This window comes from Polyergus mexicanus, unplaced genomic scaffold (assembly GCF_030449975.1).
Source record: "Polyergus mexicanus isolate NDT 795.1 unplaced genomic scaffold, iyPolMexi1.0 SCAF_20, whole genome shotgun sequence".
In the NCBI taxonomy this organism is placed as follows: domain Eukaryota; kingdom Metazoa; phylum Arthropoda; class Insecta; order Hymenoptera; family Formicidae; genus Polyergus; species Polyergus mexicanus.
The window spans coordinates 5,622,158-5,641,847 of NW_027223340.1; the positions used below are offsets into that span (position 1 = coordinate 5,622,158).

The following is a 19,690-nucleotide window of genomic DNA, read 5'->3' on the forward strand; positions in this document are numbered from 1 at the left end:
TATTTCGTCAGAATACGATTTTTTTCTTTATCGAAACCAAAGAGAGATAAAATATGCATCATTCGGGACGATGATTGAAGATTTTTATATTTTCTTTCAAAAATCATATATTGTATATTGCATATAACTATCTTTATCTCAGAGATGCGCATATCCAAGATAATTGTTAATTTATTCAATACTTACCACTATATTGCAATTCGACATATTTTTATATTTCATCTCTCAAATAACGACAAATGTACACACATGATTTGATCTTCACAAAACAAAATTTTTGTTCTTAAACCAAACCACCAATGCTATATCTTAATCTTTTTAATTTCTGTAGAAGTAAAATTATATATATCGCTTTTTCAAGATATATTTTTATACATTCTATATATCCCGCATTTGTTATTAATATTAATATTAAAATATTGCTATTGGATAAAATTCTTGGATTTAATTATTAAAGAGAAAGAAAATATACATTTTAAAGTTGCATCAATTCAGCTAATTTCATATTCAGTTTGTTGATTAATATTTACGACGTTTCTAACAGAAATATATATTATTTCAGCCAATACACATATTGCACTTTGTTTTATTGTTAAATTTTTTATTAATTTCCTCAACTTATATAGTTTTGTTTTTTTGGGTTGTATTAATTAATTATATAAATTAATAGGAACAAAGTCCCGTTTACTATTTTATTTTCACGATTTAGCACGTAGGTGTATAAGTAGTATTTTTATATTTCTAACTACAGATCGTTATAATTACAGGCGCCCTGGAGTGATAGGTCTGTCGTATTACTTTTATAAATTTTCGTCTGTTAATACTTACAACATTATATATATCGGAAAACGTACAAAACTTCGTCTCTTTATAATAAAATATCAACAATTTACAATATTGCCATCAATAGTAATCATATACGATATTAGAAGATACCTTTTCACTTGCTAAAAGAAAAAAAAATCATGATAAATACATAAAAAATCCGCAAAAACGATATTCTCTAATATTAAACAAATAATCGCATTTCTATAAATTAAAATCGCGTTCTTATGGTAAAAATTATTTATATATTAAAATATTTTAGCACACATATTGTAGAAGCAACTATTGTAATACAACAGACCATCAGCTCGGATCTATATATATATATATATGTAATATAAACAAAATCCACTTCGCATTTAAGCTATATAATGAATGTTATTAAACAGATTTTAATATTTTCAATAAAATTTATCCTATGAGAATATCCTATGAGAGAGACATACCCATACAATTAAACATACTTTTTAATTTACTTACTCTTTTTAGCTTACTTTCTTCACCTTCATTATCCACTGAGTATACACGTGCAATAATATAATTATAATTAAAATAATTAAAATAACAATATAAAATAATAATAGTAGCAATCATACTAATAGTAATAGTGATAATTGCAGCAGCAGCAGCAATAGCAGGTGATAGTGTTGAAGTAGTGATAATAGTATCTTTAATAATAATAATAAAATAACCGTAATAGACAAATAATATATATAGTCGTAATTACAATAACAGCGATAGTACTAATAAGAGCAATAATAATAGTAAATAATAACGACAGGAATAATAGTATTAATAATAACATATTATAACTAATATAATAACAATAATAGTATTACAACAAATGATAGCAATAGCAGTAATAGGAACAATAGAGTATACAAAATAGTAATATAAATTGTGACAATGATAAAATAACGGTGATCACACAGCAACAATAGCAATGGTAATAGTTCTGATAACAATTATTTTTTCATAATATACATATATGTAATGATAATATATTAGATAAAAAAGCAAAAGGCCATAAAAAAACAAAAGTAATGATAATAAAAGTTTGTGATACAATTATTTCTCAATACTATTACTGCTGCTATAAATATATGCTATTACTACCACTATTACTAGCATTGTGTGCAAAGTTACTATTATCATTATTATTATTAATACTATCATTATATATCGCGTTTACTGCAAACACCAACTATCACCACTGTTACTTCTATTCTCCTATACTACTGTTACAATGCTGCTGATAATCAAAGTGGTAATAGAGCCATCGCGATAATATTTATGATAGAGAAATTGATTCTTCAGTATTCATATATCATGCTCTAGTATGGTTAAAAATTATATTTATAATATAAATGTATTTTTAAGGATTTAAATACATTTGAAATTTTGCTTTCCAGACAAAATTTCAACATGTTTATATAAAAACATCTGAGGAAATCTCATATGCACATAATTAGCGATAGAAAATCAATAATTAGGGATAAATTACATTAGAGCACGCCATACGAATACTAGAGAATTAAGACAACATAAGAGAGAAATATTTACTACTATTTTTTTCGTGATTCCAATATTTTTTTAAATATTCTATACATTTGCCCCCGTATTATTTGGCGAGATTTCACGAAATACTCATTTCTTTGCAACACGAGAGGAATTGTGTGGCCTCATTTCTAATTCAAGTGTTGTGGCTTGGCCATTATATCGATTTACATATTACATATTCATCTTTTAATAATTTTTTTTAATTCCCACAATATTTTAGAGAAAAGATGTTCGGGATAAAAAGGAGTAAAACTGCAATCTTCGTCCTCTTTCTTAATCAATATTTTCTAAATTCATTGAAGTGTTAATTTTTTTAACAAGTCTACATGTGAAGAGAGTATCTTCTCTTTTTCTAATACATGTTTCACTATTCATACAGACATATCACGAATACGACATGAAAAATCCTCAGAGTTCAAGAATAGTGGTCGTCGGCACGACTGGCAGTATATTTTGTTTTTGTTGAAAATTAACATCCTATTTGTCTCAACGCCTTAGATTTCTTACGAAAATCAGGCGAAATGGGCATGGCCATACTGTCTCTTTGTTGAATAAATCTGGCAACGACGGGCTCCTGTAAATACTACTATTTATTTTTCATGAGCTTTATCTTTATAACAAAGCTTTAACTGCAACGAAAGCAGAGAATATACAATCCTTTTTTTTTTTTTCATACGTTGCGATAGTAGTTTAGGTTGCGGTTCGCTTGATCCAACATAATCTTTCTAAACGTGAAAAGACTCGACGTAATCCACTATATCCAGCTTTTCACGCTTCACAAGCAGTATCTTATATATCTAATGATTGAAACTCGTTGTGAGTAAAGCCAGATCATGATGATTTGTGCGATACCTATCAACAACGTTTCCTATTCCGCACAAGTTTCGCCATGATCCCGCGTCATCGACAAATATACATATAGAGCTTTTTCTTGTCGCGATACATAGAGGCGACATATGCATAGATCCGATCCATGGATACACAATCATAATCGATAAGTAAATCTATTTCTTATTGTTTGAATAAACGAAGGACTTTATTACCGCCGTTTGTTTCAGTTCTTTCAATGCTACATACGAGATTGCAATAATTATAACTTTCCTTCGCTAATTGCTTTTTTCTTTCTTTCGATTTCTCTCTCTCTCTCTCTTTCTTGCTTCATCTCTTTATCTCTATATGATCAAGAAAACCTGTATCAGCCGTTTTAAGATTCATTATCATTTGTCATAGATTGATCTGGGTACAGAGATATATCTATATATATATATACTTAAATATACATATATATATATAAAGTCTATCATTTTTTTATCTCTCTTCCCGCAGATACAATCTCATGAATTCTTAACACATAATGATACAGAATATTTTGTTATCCAACTCGCATCTGTGATCGATTAGCTAACATTTCACTCGACGACGACATATTTCTTCTTGAGTCGAATATTTAAACGTACAGGACATTTTAAATGTGTCACTTTTTCCAAGCTTTTTGTAGCAGTATCAATCAGCGCTCATGATTAATTCTTTGCCATTCTTATAAATATATATATATTCAGTATTATATTTAATAATGGAAATGCTTAATATAAACATCTTTTCGAATGCATAGAGACGAAAAGTTTATGTTGTTAAAACTAAAGAACGGATAGAGGTGCGTATAAATAATGTTATTTTCCTACAAGTTTCCTTTTTTCGATATAGCACAGAAATCAGATTTTTAATTCATCTATTTAACTGCTATAGTCGATTATATAAGCACGTGATTTCGTAGATAAACGAATTTCATTGTGACACTGTGTGCTCTTTTTCTCATGATATAAAAAAGCACGTCAATCTTTGCCCTTATCTTTTTCGACGAAATTATATCAAAGGTTTAACCAAAGAAAGATGTTTTTCCACACAAATGGAAGAGCAAGTATGTTCACCTTCACATAATAATAAATATTCACGTATTTCACTCGTTCTGCTGATTCACTTCCTCCTTATTGTTATCACTATCTTGCTGATTCACATTGGACTTGTTACCTACAGGCTGTGTTCCAGAGGGGCCATCATTCATCTTGTCATTATGATTATCAGCTTTGTCATTTGAATCCATCTTAACATTTCCTAAAGAGATAAAGTACAATTGTTAATTAAATATTAATCATATAGTTATATAATTTCACACATATCTGTGTGTGTGTGTTTTACAAACCTTGCGATGAGTAATATTGCTGTTGCATCTTCATGTTACGTTGCTGCTGCTGCTGGTGTAAATTTGGTCTGTGACGATTAATTTGAGCTTGTTGCTGCTGTTGCGTTGGAATACAAGCAGGTTGCTGCTGTGTGGGGTTATTCGGATTTGGACCTGGTGCAAATGGTACTGCAGGTCGCTGTATCGGAGACGGATAACGTTGTTGCGATGGTTGGATACCAGCACGAGGCGGCATACCCATTCCACGTACATTCTGTTGCAAAACCTGCTTGTTTATTTGTAAAAGTAAAAATTGTAGAATTTATATATTATATCATTTTTCAAGTATAACCAGATGTTTTAAATGTACATATTTTTTATTGCAGTATTAGATTATACTTAAAAATTCTTTTATAAAAAAACAATTTGTCCTTATATATATTATATATTTATGCCCATATATAATTCTTATTTCTTTACTGACAGAAAATAATTCCTACACATGTTTAATTTAATTTGATAAGAGAAAAATATATAGAGAAAAAGATGCATGCATAACATATAAATGATAATTTTAATGAATAAATGGTACATACGTAGTTATTGTAGCTGCTTACCAGAGCAGACTGGCTAACGCCCTGATATTGTTGATATTTGTGATGCTGTGTAGGACTTGGCTGTGGCTGTTGCGACGAAGATTGTTGTTTGCAATTTCTCGATTTAGGTGACGGTATTTGAGAAGCTAGAATTAGAATATTGACTTAATGCAATTTGACAGGAAAACTCATTACCGAATAATCATTAAATTTTTTCAAAGAAACAATTATGAATTTATCCAATAATTTTAATACTTTAGAAAAGAAACTTTTGAAAGATGCATCTAAAGTATAAAATTATAAAAATTTATTTCTTTGTATCAAATAAAGCTATTTGTGATAAAACAATTTTTCGTTAACTATTTTTTAAATTGACGAACGACTGAATAATGAGCTTACTCGAACCAAAAACTGATGCAAGTACATCTTGTTGATTTCCCGACGGGCTCTTCAATTGTCTGGGTTGCTCCTGTGGTTGGTGCTTACTAAGAAATGTGGGCGCCGCATTTCCTGGTCCTGGTAAACCACCAGTGGGATTGCGAAATTGTTGAGCCGCAGCTGCTATTTGCAATCCTGAACTAGACAAAAAACTGGGACCATAGTTTTGTAGACCGACAGGTGTCGCATTACCCGTTGCCAGACTTTGATTATGCTGGCCAAATCCTTGCAAACCGTAATGAGTTCCAGTTTGTTGAGTGGCACCACCAGATTGATAAAAGCCCGTTTGTGATCCAGGGAATACATCTAAAAATACATTAAAATAATAAATAAAATACGTTAAATAAAAAGTAACGCGTGCAATATTCATGAATAAAAACATCATATTTACCGGCAGATGTGGCGCTATAATAACTATTGGCAGATGCTTGAACATTTGGGCCAGGTCTCTGTACTAATTGCGAATTGTTCAAGTAACTACCGCTTACACCAAGCACTTGATTTGGATCGTATGGTATATAAGTCAACTGAAAAAAAAAAAAAAAAAATAATTTGTTAATATTGTTAGATTTATTTTATCTTTATCAGAATAACTTTATAATGAAATCTCACCTGATTAGGTTGAGGAGCGGATGGGGTCTGGAAATGCGGAGCTTTGGTTCCGATAGCTCCGATTGGTTGAGACGATGGTTTGACGCTCGCCGACATCAAAGAATTTGACGATGAGCTGATAAGTACTGTATTAGGATTGTTGCTAAGTTGTTGATTCTGTCCAAACGGGGGAGCAGCTGCCGCAGTCTATTATCAGAAATTCATAATGAGAAAGATTAATCTATTTCCATTTCAATATCCGTGTAATGAAAACGAGAATAGTTATAAATGAAATGAAATTCACATACGATCCGGTATTGAGATAAATTGTTTTGATACATTTCCGGTGTGGGGGCATTCGGTGCGTGAGGCGGCGGCGGTGGCGGTTGTTGCAAGTATACGTTTTGCTGGCTAAACGAGCTCTGGAGAGACGGAGCATACGGCGCGTACTGCGTAAACGGCGATCGACTTTGATCCAATTGAAATGCTCCGTATAAACCGCCCGCTTGAGCCGGCAATTGTCCTGAGCCTGTGTTAAATAATACTGCCGGTGGCGATGGTATGGCCGACATGCCACCATATTGTGCCGCTTGTGAACCAGGATATTGCGGAAACTCCTAAAAAAGAAAAAGAAAACCATTTTTTAAATTTCTATTCCATTCTGCATATATCATTATTTTCGAAATTATAAATGGGATAAAAACGCAACGTACCTGATAGTTGATGTGCGAGGGCTGGCCTGTAGAATTGAACGGGGGTGGGCTTAGAGGACCTTGAAGACTAACGGGAGGATGGCCAATAGGACTCTGACCGGCTCCAATGGGACTCGGCCCAGGCACGGTGGATCCTGGTTGCGTACCGCTACCCCCCGAAGATTGTTGCTGCGGCTTCACCTGCGGGGGAACCAGCTGCGCATCAGGCAAAGAGTCAGCATCTTCCCACAAGGGACATTATATGTTTCAATATTAAGTTGCTATATACATCATGTAAACAGCCATTTTCAACAAACACATTCGTCGGCAAAAAAGAAAATTGTTCTCAGATCTGTTTTGAGAAAATCTGGTGAAAATGTGAATAGGTTCATTATACTCTTTGTAAAAACACACATACCTTGTCTTCTAACTGATATTAAAATATATATAATAATTACAAAAAAGTTATAATACATGTAAATAATAATGCATATAAATGATAATGAGCAATAATAATAATAATTATAATAATTATTGCAATAATTATAACACTAACATAACGATGAGAAACAATGATGGTTATTGTGTTAAATCGTCTACTGATTATCGATAAGTAACTATCGAATATTCACCTTCGGCTAAAAAAATTAGCCACTTACCTTTCTCATTTTCACCACACTTTTACTAGACAGAATTTTTCAACGAAAAAGTAAAATTATCGAGAAAAACGATATTATGACAATAATAATAGTAATGATAACAATAATGATGCAAATAAAAATAGAAAATATACTTGGAAAATTATTAGTGATAACAATTCTCTATTGCATGCACAGTAGTAATAGCAAATATTCGCGAAATGATTTCTCACCTTGCACACATTTGTAGACGTCGTGATTTCGCTTTTCATATTGTTTTGATTGTATTGCTGATGCGGGCTGTAACTATCATCAACATCGCCGCTTTCGAACGCCTGCGGGAAGCTGGTCGCGCTTCCGACCACACCACTACCATCTTCGTGTTCAACTACAGTCGGCATCGGTGGCGCGTTTTCCCAAACCTTTTTCACGGATGCGATTTTCAGGTTGAGTTCTGCGGTCGATGGCGATATCGTGCTCTGGCCGCCGGTCATATGTATAGAACGCGGCATGCCTAAGCTCTTACTCTTGTCCTCCGTCAGCTGCGAAAGATCCGAGTCAAATGTAAAGTCCAACTTCATGTCGGCATTATCCTCGTTCTTGTTGAATGATAACGGCATTTGGATAGGTTCTTGATTCTTATCCTTTATCAGATCATTCGGTTTATTAGGAAAAGCTACGGAAAGCGCTGGTTGCTGCGAATGTTGCTGCACCTGATTGTTGCCTTCTTCTTCCATTTCTGCACGTTTCTCAGCTCGCTGCTGTTGCGTCTTAATGTGATTCGAGAACTTTGATTTCACTGCCAGATCTGTCGGTCCGGTCGTCTTTGTAGTCTTTGAATAATTCGTGTTTTCAAAAATCAAGGTCTGTACGGGAGGCGAAGACACATCAGACACAATGTTCTTCTCCGTCAGAGTCTCCTTCAGATTTTTCACTATTTTCTCGCCGCTCGGGGAATTTCGTTGACTACTATGTCCGGAATTAGCCTCATTACCTTCATGACTGTGATCGTTTTGAGTTGTTAAACTCGACATTAGCTGAATATCGGTAGGAATCGCGGATGGAGAATTTGAACGCAATTGGCTAGTAAAAGGTTTATCCCAAGCGTTGACTGCCGGTGGTGGCGCAGGATTGTTAGATGAGTCCTTGGTATAATTGTTTCCAGAACTATTAAGTTTATTCATGTCGCTCGCGTCGGTCGTGCACATCTGCTGTTGCTGTTGTTTCACCAGACGTTGAAAACGCGGAGCTAGTCTTGGATTTCTGGAATTTCTGTTGTCGTATTCCCGCTTCTGCGGTATGTTTGCCGGTTGAGGGATATTCTGACCGAGTAAGGGCGGGATATTTTGTATTTGTTGCTGCAAAACTTGCTGCGATCCGTTTGACTTTGACTTCGAGCGATCGCGTTCGCGATCGCGATCCTTCTCCTTGTCTCTCTTAACCGGTTTTGCTTCTTCCTTCTGATTATGTCTCGACTCTTTCACATTTTTCTTGGAACGTACTTCCTGGAAACCGTCGGCGTCTATTTTATCCTCCGCTGCCGTATTCGCAGCGTCTTCGGTACAACTGTTAGTTTCCATTTCTGAATCCATTAGCTTCTTATCTTTCGTCTGAGACTTTTTATTGAGATCATTCAGCGCTTGATTCACGAGGTTCGGATCGGCCAATTTGATTTCGTCGATACGATTAACCATACTATCTTTGTTATTCGATTTATTTGAGATTGCGCCGCTGTTAGTCGAACTCTGACTTCTAGACCTTCCGCCGTTCTGTATTTGCGTATTTTGCATCAAGGGCGGTATGCCATCAGTATTATGATTTTTTTGAGCGCCGAACCCGGCGTTCTGCAAATTCCGTTTCTCCGCTCCCGGTGCTCGCGACGCTGGATTGGAAGACTTGGGATTTTTTTCACGTTGCTCTCTGGTATTCGTCGCAGATTGTTCGTTCCTACGCGAATGCGGATTTGCGCCGATAGCATTCTGATTTGTAGCTTGAATGGCTCGTCCACCAAAATGTTTATTGCGACTGTTACGAGACTCCTTGTGATCCTCTATATGCTCCTCACTATTTTCCGACGTAGTTTCCCAATCCTCGTTTCCTACATCTGATTGGGGCTGCTTCGACACATTGCTACTACTGCCACGCGAACGAGCTTCACGATTATCTCTTCCCTGAAAAATAAAAACGCGCATTATTTACATGGTATATATTAGATTATTATTACATTATTTATATTATTATATCAAATTAAAAAGAAATAAATAAATATACGCGAGAAATATATCTAACAATGAAATATTTATCAAATCTTATATATTTAACTTAATTTTTTTCTGTATAAGATTTGTATTCTAAAAATGTTCTACTTAAATAAATTGGTAAACAAAAAGATATATAATGAATAGAAGATATATCATGTATTAGCGGATGAAAGATTCTTTCTCTCTAAGCCCATGTACAAAGCACTAGGCAATAATAAATATATAAAATTATACATACCCTTCTGCTTCCACTGCGAGTTCTCTTGGAACGAGACTCTTCTTTTCGTATTTGCGCCTTTTGGGACAGAACGTTGGTAACTTGATTTGTTTCTTGTTTATTAGCAGGCTGTTGAGTTTGTTGACTCGGGGATTTATTACGTCTGCCTGTAATACCCGCCGTAAGCGCTTGTTGCTTGGCTATTATCTTATCATCAGTAGATTCGACTTGTGCGGATTGCAAGAGGTTTGCCTCTTTCTCTGAGGTCGGTGTCGGTGGATTTTGCCGTCCGGCATTCTGTTGATGTTTCTCGTCCGCATTACGTTCCGATGAAAACGGACTCTTGCTGGACGGCGGTCCATAACCTTCCATGCGGCTGCCCGTTGCTGTGTTCCGAATGCGAAAACCGCCGCCTCTACCACGACGGGACGGTTCGCCTGACGGTGCGAAAGCCTCATGGCTGGGTTTTCCGTCGTACCCTCTCTTCTCACTGCGCGCTTGAGAGTATGTCTCAGTACCACGCTTATCGTCTCGTCTTGACACCTCGCGATTACGCTCCTCTTTCTCGACCTTCTGGGACGGCTTCGGAGAGCGAGCAGATCGCTTATCCTCCTTTTCAGACTCAGTAGAGCCGGATACTTCATCAGCACTGTTTTCGGAATCGGTATGCCCATAAGAACCGCTCTTGGCAGACATTCCAGACTTACCAGCAGCAGATCGTGGACCGCCTCTTCGTCCTCTAGACTCCGGACCACGCCAACGAGTGAAAACACTGAAGGTTCCACCCCACTGACGTCCGCCACGAGATTCACGAACTCTAGAGCTAGAGCTACCGCTGCTTGTTCTATTACGTGTATTCTTCTCTCGCTTCTCATCTTTCACTTGTTCTTTAACATCTTCGGTAATAGCTTCTTCTCTCTTTTCCAAAGTTGATTTATCCAATAAACTTTGCTTAATTTCATCGTTTTCTTGGCCTTCTTTAGCAGCCTCCGTTATCTTTTCTTCTTCCTTTTCAAAAGTTGGCGATATCGCGTCGGCCCACGCCTTTGGTGAATTATCACCTCGCTCAATCTGTCTGCTTTCCGCATTGGGTGAAATTCGATTGAAATTCGCATTGCTTCTCTCTGCCTGCTGCTTTTGAAATCTGAGCGGTAAGTTGTTCTGAAAATGTCGAGAAAATGCTGGTTGCTCACGATCTCGCGAATCTCTTTGATCGCGATCGCGTTCCCTTTCGCGTTCATTGCGCACCGTGTCCTGTTGCCGTAAGAAAGTCTGTCGGTCATTTTGACGAAAGTCTGCCAGTCCTTGATCTCGGCTTTCTCTTGCAAGATTATCGCGTCTAGAAGCGATAACTTTCTCATCCTTTCCTTCGGATGAAGTACGAGATCTTTCACGCTCTCGTTCCCTATTCTCCAATAAATTTTGCTTAATTTCATCATTTTCTTGTCCTTCTTTAGCAACCTCCGCTATCTTTTCCTCTTCCTTTTCAAAAGTTGGCGATATCGCGTCGGCCCACGCCTTTGATGAATTATCACCTCGCTCAATCTGTCTGCTTTCCGCATTGGGTGAAATCCGATTGAAATTCGCACTGCTTCTCTCTGCCTGCTGCTTTTGAAATCTGAGCGGTAAATTATTCTGAAAATGTCGAGAAAATGCCGATTGCTCGCGATCTCGCGAGTCTCTTTGATCGCGATCGCGATCGCGTTCCCTTTCGCGCTCGCTGCGCACCGTGTCCTGTTGCCGTAAGAAAGTCTGTCGGTCATTTTGACGAAAGTCTGCCAATCCTTGATCTCGGCTTTCTCTTGCAAGAGTATCGCGTCTAGAAGCGATAATTTTCTCATCTTTTCCTTCGGATGAAGTACGAGATCTTTCACGTTCTCGTTCTCTATTCTCTAATAAACTTTGCTTAATTTCATCGTTTTCTTGGCCTTCTTTAGCAGCCTCCGCTATCTTTTCCTCTTCCTTTTCAAAAGTTGGCGATATCGCGTCGGCCCACGCCTTTGGTGAATTATCACCTCGCTCAATCTGTCTACTTTCCGCATTGGGCGAAATTCGATTGAAATTCGCATTGCTTCTCTCTGCCTGCTGCTTTTGAAATCTGGGCGGTAAATTATTCTGAAAATGTCGAGAAAATGCCGGTTGCTCGCGATCTCGCGAGTCTCTTTGATCGCGATTGCGATCGCGTTCCCTTTCGCGCTCGCTGCGCACCGTGTCCTGTTGCCGTAAGAAAGTCTGTCGGTCATTTTGACGAAAGTCTGCCAGTCCTTGATTTCGGCTTTCTCTTGCAAGATTATCGCGTCCAGAAGCGATAATTTTCTCATCCTTTCCTTCGGATGAAGTACGAGATCTTTCACGTTCTCTATTCTCCTTCTCCCTTTCCCATTCGGGTATAGGAAGTGGTACAGGTGGAATGCTGATCAAGCTTTTAGACTCACTCGACTGTGTGCGTTCCTCGTCTTTGTGCTTCGCCTGTTTCTCTTTCATCTTTTGCTCTAAATCCTGTAATTTCTTAGCTGCCGCTTGTTTTGTCGATTCTTGAAAACGTTTCTCTTCTTCTTCCTTGCGCAATCGTGCACGTTCGATAACGAACGCAACTTCAACCTTGATTCTGCGTCTTTCGTTCCACGTCTCGTCGTCTTCGACACCTATTTGTGATGAAAACATGCATCATGAATGAGACTTAAATAGATCATTGAGCTTGGTATTCTTTTTCTAATAAAAGTGAACTAACCTCTCAAAGAATGTACAGAGTGCAATTGCGATTGATTGTTGTAGCCGCCACTACCACTCGCGCCATTTGACCCACGGTAATCGCGATTCATAGAAGGTTGAGTCCAAGGACGATGCGGCGGATCTCGAAGCTCCTTCGAGTCTCGAGGATTATCTCGAGATTTCTCCTTCTCCTCTGCGGCATTATTATCGCCTTTTTTCTCCTTGATTTCTTTTTTTTCATCATTTTTTGATGGTTCTGGTTCGGATTCATCATCGCTAAAGGCCAATTTTTGGTTATAATCAATATCATCGTGCGCAGCCCATCCTGCATCATGTGAAATATCATCCATACGAGTAAGATCTTCTTCCTTGATAATGGGTCTAGTCAGAATTTCTTCCTCGGTTACGCGATCACGTTGAGGAGGTGGAAATCGATCCAGAGGATGATTAAATCTGGGTCGGGGACTGTTGGATCCAGAATTTGATGAAAATTGCGGAGGAAATCCACCAGGAAAATTTGATCTATACATCTAAAAAGATTATACATCTTGTTACCACATAACTAAAAAAAAAAAGAAAGAAAGAAAGAGAGAACTTACACACTCAAACTTTCTTAATAATAAACTTACAAATGGCGGGATAAGACCCCGAAAGTGATGCAGATTCGGCCCAATTTGATGGGCACCGGAAGAAGGCGCAGAACCTTGGTTATTCACGGAATTATGCTGGCCTACCGGGCCCGCGCCCATGTTGGGCGACTGGCCCAAGTTCTGCCGCCCTCCACCGGGTCCCTCTTGGGTATGTCCTCCTGAGACAGGTATATTTAAAGGGAGGCCCTGGCCCCCCGGAGTATTCCCATTTCCGGGACCAGCTGATGTTGCTGGCGCTGCGCCACTTGCCATGCGACTCCCGCCTTGAATCCAACTTCCTTCGGCTACAAAAATTTACATAATCCAATTATCAAAATTAATATCATATACTTTCAAAAGCTAAAGAATTCTACCATCATTAAATTTCGAGAGACTTACTCTGTGGACGCAGGCTTAACCCTGGACCATACTGCGCATTTAACTCTCGATTCGATTGCTGTTGATTTCCCGGCATGCCTCCTACATAATTCATTCATTACAGAGAAGTAATATATAAACAAATAACATATATACTATGTATTTTGGTACATAATAACAGTAATATATCAATACTGATAAAGAAAGAATCGATATTTAACGAGATACATGATAAAAACAAAATACACGCATGCTCGCACGCGGTTGTTCCACAGGCTGTGCATAAAACTTTCCCATGTATATATCATGCTTTACAGATAGTGTCCTAAATATGATAAAGAACTGAATAAAACAAATAAAAAAAATTAAGTTCTTGAATATTCCTAAAATAAATCATTGGATCTGTTTTTATAGCTGAACTGGCTGTACTTTTCTTTCCACATTGAAAGAAAAAGATAAGCTCTGAACTAGTGCAGTCGGTTTAGCTATAAAAAACAAACCTATTATCTAATTGATTGATTTAGAATATATATATAAAAATAAGCTGTGCGAATTAAGGTGTACTATAATTTCGTTTTATGTAAATATATAATTAAAAGAATTATAAACGTTGCCAATATACTATCAATGTAAATCTCAATAAATTATAATAATTCTATGATAATCATGTATGTTTAATGATATTTAAAGATATAATATTATTCAAATTATTTTTTTTATATAGAAACGCATACAAACTTATTTAAGAAAAAGACTAAGTAACATATCTCTTTCGCATAACAGAATGTCATAATGTAATGTTTTTCACAGTGCAAGTTTTAAAATATGAGAATAAGAAAATTGGGAATATAAAAACATACTTATAAATTAATAAAAGAGATTCACTCAATCACAAAGATAAAAAGTCTGTCTTTCAACATTATGTACCAATCTCGAGTCTTTGTATATGCGTTTTTCTCCTTCTAAGTTATATCATAAATATTAAAATATATAAATAATGATATATGCGAGATTTGATACATATTGTAATACTATCTAACAATTTTCTACAAACGTATAATAATACATATAAATATTTATCGTCAAATCAATCTTCTACATCTATGTCTAAAATTACAACATACGTTTTATTTAAATATTTTTAACAAATTACGTCAAACATATAAAATCATAATTTAAGATTTTATTGCTATTGATGACGTAAAAATATATAAATTGCTCTGCACACAAAAAGTTATTTGTAAAATCTTGATAGATAAAAAACATAAATGGTTCCATACAAGTTTTCCATTTTTATATGAAATATCAGGCAATATAATTAAATACAATTAGAGATTGCAAATATTTAATTACAGATTTTTTATGACTTTAACTTTCTTGATATACATATTGTGTATGTTTCTAAACGCATCGAGTGTCATAAGATATTAATAATAAGAGAAAAAAAGTTAGATAAAAAGTCTGAAGCTCCAATCATATAATTTTTCAAAATAAAACTAATTTTGTTTCTCTAATTTTATTTTATTATTTTTTATTATTACTAATACCTTTTAAGACATATACAGATGAATAGTCTTCATTAAACATCTGATATGTAAAGAAATTTCTATTTCTCGAAGCACAATTTACTAGATTTATTTGTAACCAGATATAGAGTCAAGAATCCGCATGTGTCGCGCATTCTTGTAAATCTCTATTGCATAGTTTTTATTATTAATAAATTTGTTTACACCAATGTAACTTCCATGTTCTATTACTTATATAGTATAATTCATTTAATCAAAATACGATCTTAAAAAAGCAACCATGGGAAGAAGCACAGAGAGAGCACTACTGGCAAAGAGATAAGAATTTGAATCTAGCAGCAACAGGCAAGCAGCACCCCACCTGAGTGGTTGTGGGAATACGGCTGTTGCTGCAGTAATGAATGATGGACTGCGACTGAGATCGCATTGGATGTTGTTGAGGACTGTTGAGTCTGGCTCTGAGTGGAGACGGAGGCGGAGGGCTGTCCGCTGAGACTGGGAAACTCGTGTTGGAACTGCGGGGACTGATGAGCGAGGAAACTCAGTCCAAGGGCACCTCTTGTCCCCTTCGCGCCCCCCACGAGCCCCGCGTAACCAACCACTGCTGCCACAATGGGCGTACCTATCAATTAATTGTGCCACCCAAAAAAAAAAAAGGAAAAAAAAACCTACACCGACGCTCCGCTAACACTTTGCTCATGCCCAACGTCCAGAAATGGATGTTAAAAGAATATATATGTATATGTATATCGCAAATGCGAATTGGACAATGAATTATTGTCACATCCTCCTATTACTGTGATATACCATATTGTAATTTCAGAGTTTGCATCGTCCTTTATCAATCCAACTCTGGACATTTAAAATTTTATGATATTAAGTGTATTTATATATCTCGATGAATTTTCTTTTAAATAAATACTGTTTATGGCAATACTATGGTTTATGATATACTATGGCATATCATCAAGTAGTAAAATAATACTAAAATTGCTGCTACTTAAATTTTTTCTATATATATCTACATATTTCCGATTTTGGCATTAGAAAAATATTGTATCATTTAGACTTTAGGCAATACTGTATCAACTATACACTAATAATTATATAGTTGATACTATACATGTGTATGAACAGTATTATATATCGATTGTTAATCCTAGTTGATTAATATATTGAAATATTTATATATATAAAATGGATGTTTATGTAAAATTAATAATTATAATATATGCAAATGACTTTCACACATGCTGTTCCACCTACGATCTTGCATATCCCCTATTCGTAGGAGGAAGCAGCTACATTTATGTATGGAAAACTAAAACTTTTCTTTGTCTCACAGTTGCGACTATAATTAGATATTATTTAGATAAATTTCTAAAAAATTTTGAATAATTAGATATAATTTAAATTTCAGTTTTTAGAAATTTTGGAAGACATTTTCAAGGCCGTTTTGTTTTTAATTTTTTGAAGTCAAGCTTGCTTCTGGATAAACGAATTCAAAAGTGTTTGAACGGAACAAAGAATGTGAAAAATGAGTAAAGTAACTTAAAAGTTTTAATATCTTTTTTTATCAATGTTACGCATTATGTGCCAGTAGTGCTACAGTATATGGAATATATATTTTTCTACGTACCATCTTCTAATCTGCTCATAATCGCGCTCCATGATGATTTGTTGTTTGTTTGATCCAAAAAAGGAGATTGTGACACATTTTGTTGTCCCGGTAATAACGAGTGTAGAGATGTTGAAACAGTGTTTCCTGCCGCGCATTGTGCTGTTGAAGAGACAGTCTGCAAGTAAATATTAGCTTTAATATAATATCTATTTCTAAATTATGAATAATAATACGCAATATAAAAATTAAAAAATTAGCACTATTTTTTGTAAACTTTTATTATAAAAAAATTTAATTATAATTTAATTATAATTTAATTAAAAATATCTAAAAGAATATAATACTTTTCACAACTATCTAAATTAATTCATATTAAATGGCAATTATAATGATACTAAAATTATTAGTAATACATTGTTAATTTTAAAATAATTGTGTTTTCTATAAACTAAAGAATATTAATTTATAACGTACAACAATGTTATCAGATGAAGTTGCTACTGTAGTAGTAGTAGTGGTCGACGACGTGGAATCCTTAGTAGTAGCCCAACCACTTCCTCCACTTGGCACAAGACTGACAGCTGGATCACTGCTGCTAGTTTCACTTTTTAAACTAGGCAGATTAGCAGGAGGACGCCGTGCCGAAGGCACCTTTCCAAGACTTTGCATTCCATGTTTGCGCGGTAATGTATTTTTTTGCTGATGCGGTTCCAAAGATTCGCCCTATATTAAAATATTTAGTTAGTTTACATTGCAGAAAAATTTTATCTCTCAAATATTAAAATATGAAAAAGAAGATCATGATTCATGAAATATGTTGAACAGATATATAAGAAACTAAGAAAATTAAAAATAATTGTTTTCAGTGAGAGATTATTATTTCATTTAATTGAACAAAATGTCTCTTGAAAAAATAATAAGTAATAAAATGTGGTCAATACTTACCCTACTCACCCGATACAAGCTATTGATATCTAGTGATTGAAACTTGGATTTTCCTTTCTCCCCCTTCGACACAATCCCTGACAGAGTAGACATGCTGTCTGCACGCAACCATTTAGTACCAATCAGACCCAAAGAACGAACCCTTTATCTAAAAGGACAAAGTTGTATAAATATCTGTCTTTTTTAGCTTTCATTTCTTTATAAAAATTAACAATGGCAACATAATTGTAATTTAAAGAATGTGATAAAAGAAATACGACATCTTCATGTGTGTGTGTGTGTGTGTGTTAGAATATAATAAAAAAAATTTTATATGATATATTAATTATATTTTGAGTTTTTCTCTGAAGATAAAAAGCATATGCTAGGAATTAAATATATGAATGGAAACTAATACTATTTCGATTCAAAATCAGAGAATTCTTAAACTGAGAAAACAATTGTGAGGAAACTGTATGAATTAGTAAATAGCTGTGTTTATCGATGTATCTCTACAGTGCTTGTTTTGTAGAACATCAAGTAAAAAAATACATTATAACAAGATGCACAATAGTACAACAATAATTGTGCACATGCATACAATACTTTATTTTTTAAATGTTTTATGGGACCAAGACTATTTATAATAATGATATAGCAATATATCAATGTTGCGATATTAATTTCATTATAATTCATATAATATTACAGCGATACGCGAATGGGAATAAGAAATGTGAAAAGAAAATGTCTAAAACGCGCATTCCGTTCCGGTAACAGCGCATTAACGGGGGAGGCGAACAGCCTGAGAAAACGCTTTGTCTGTCACGCTGTTAGAACAAGCCATCGCGCGGTAATAAAAGAATTCTGTTTATTACCTAGCAAATCCAAATTCGTGCACTGATAATATTACGAATGAAAAGCCAAAGAGGGCAAGTAACGCCGGACCAAACCCCTCTCTCTCTCTCTCTCTCTCTCTCTCTCTCTCTCTCTCGACCGTGCGCGATGTCAAAGCTCGCGATAGCCCAAAAACAACAATCGCGCCGTCCCTAAATACGCATCATGTTGTCGAATATTCGCCGTGTCGTAGGTAGAAAAATTTCGCGATATCGTGGATACGCGAGTGTAATTTCGCCGCGATAACGGTACCCCGTTGTCGAAGAAAGCGAACAGGCCGATCCGCGTTGACAGGGGGGAAAGAAAGAGGAAGGGGGAAGGAAAAAAAAAAGTGTCGGGATACAGCGAAGCATCCTCCACGTAGGAAGGAGGACTTCGCTTGCCCGGACGTTAACGGATATCGACGAAATAAGGACTTACCTTGGTCCGTCCAAATGGGTTATCAATTCACAATAGGGTTAACTCCCAGTAAAACTAGATTAACGCACGGATCGACGCGGATTACCACTTCCGATCGGATCGCGCCGCGCCTACAAGAGACACAAGAAACTTCTTCTCCACAATTCGTCCAAGATGGCGAATGCGCGACTCTCGAGGGGCCCTTCCTCCGCGCGCGCGATCAATACAATTACGTCACGCTTACCAAGGAGAACCGCTCTCACACAGACGTGCTACTCGTCGGCGAATTTTCGCTGTCGCCAATGATGGCGATAGCGGCGTCTATTCTCACGACGCGGTTCCTCCGCGGTTTTTTTTTTTTTTTTAACGGTCCGCACGATCGCAAATTCGACACGATATTCGCGACACTATCGTCGACGATGCGCGCAGATTACTATTCACGGAAGTACTGAGCGGAATTCTCTCTATAATTCCGTTCAGCTTGTATCCGCTGTGCGCGCGACAAGAGAGTGAACGCACGCAAATAGTACGCATTCATGGCCGCTCGTGGCGCTGTTGCGGAAATTCCTTTCATTGCCACCAACAGAGTCAAGTTCACGATTTCTTT

General features: G+C 36.1%; 1 protein-coding gene across 11 annotated transcripts; it reads right to left on the bottom strand.

The window, feature by feature from the left end:
* Positions 1-522: 522 nt before the first annotated feature.
* Positions 523-19,589, bottom strand: Nocte (no circadian temperature entrainment). 11 transcript variants are annotated; one of them, XM_070311825.1, is made up of 18 exons: positions 19,105-19,589; positions 17,809-17,956; positions 17,338-17,586; positions 16,882-17,038; positions 15,604-15,843; positions 13,738-13,818; positions 13,339-13,643; positions 12,729-13,239; positions 10,019-12,642; positions 7,753-9,690; positions 6,903-7,097; positions 6,498-6,806; positions 6,211-6,396; positions 5,990-6,125; positions 5,560-5,904; positions 5,161-5,306; positions 4,586-4,853; positions 523-4,497 (listed from the first exon to the last, which is right to left on the bottom strand). In XM_070311825.1, the coding sequence occupies exons 2-18, from the start codon at positions 17,899-17,901 to the stop codon at positions 4,343-4,345; spliced, it is 7,938 nt and encodes a 2,645-aa protein (XP_070167926.1). In that variant the 5' UTR covers positions 17,902-17,956; positions 19,105-19,589; the 3' UTR covers positions 523-4,342. The 11 variants fall into 11 exon arrangements, with proteins under 11 accessions (XP_070167926.1, XP_070167932.1, XP_070167930.1 ...); XM_070311831.1 differs by having other exon boundaries at positions 4,586-4,838; positions 5,182-5,306; positions 15,604-15,846; XM_070311829.1 differs by having other exon boundaries at positions 5,182-5,306; positions 15,604-15,846.
* Positions 19,590-19,690: the final 101 nt, after the last annotated feature.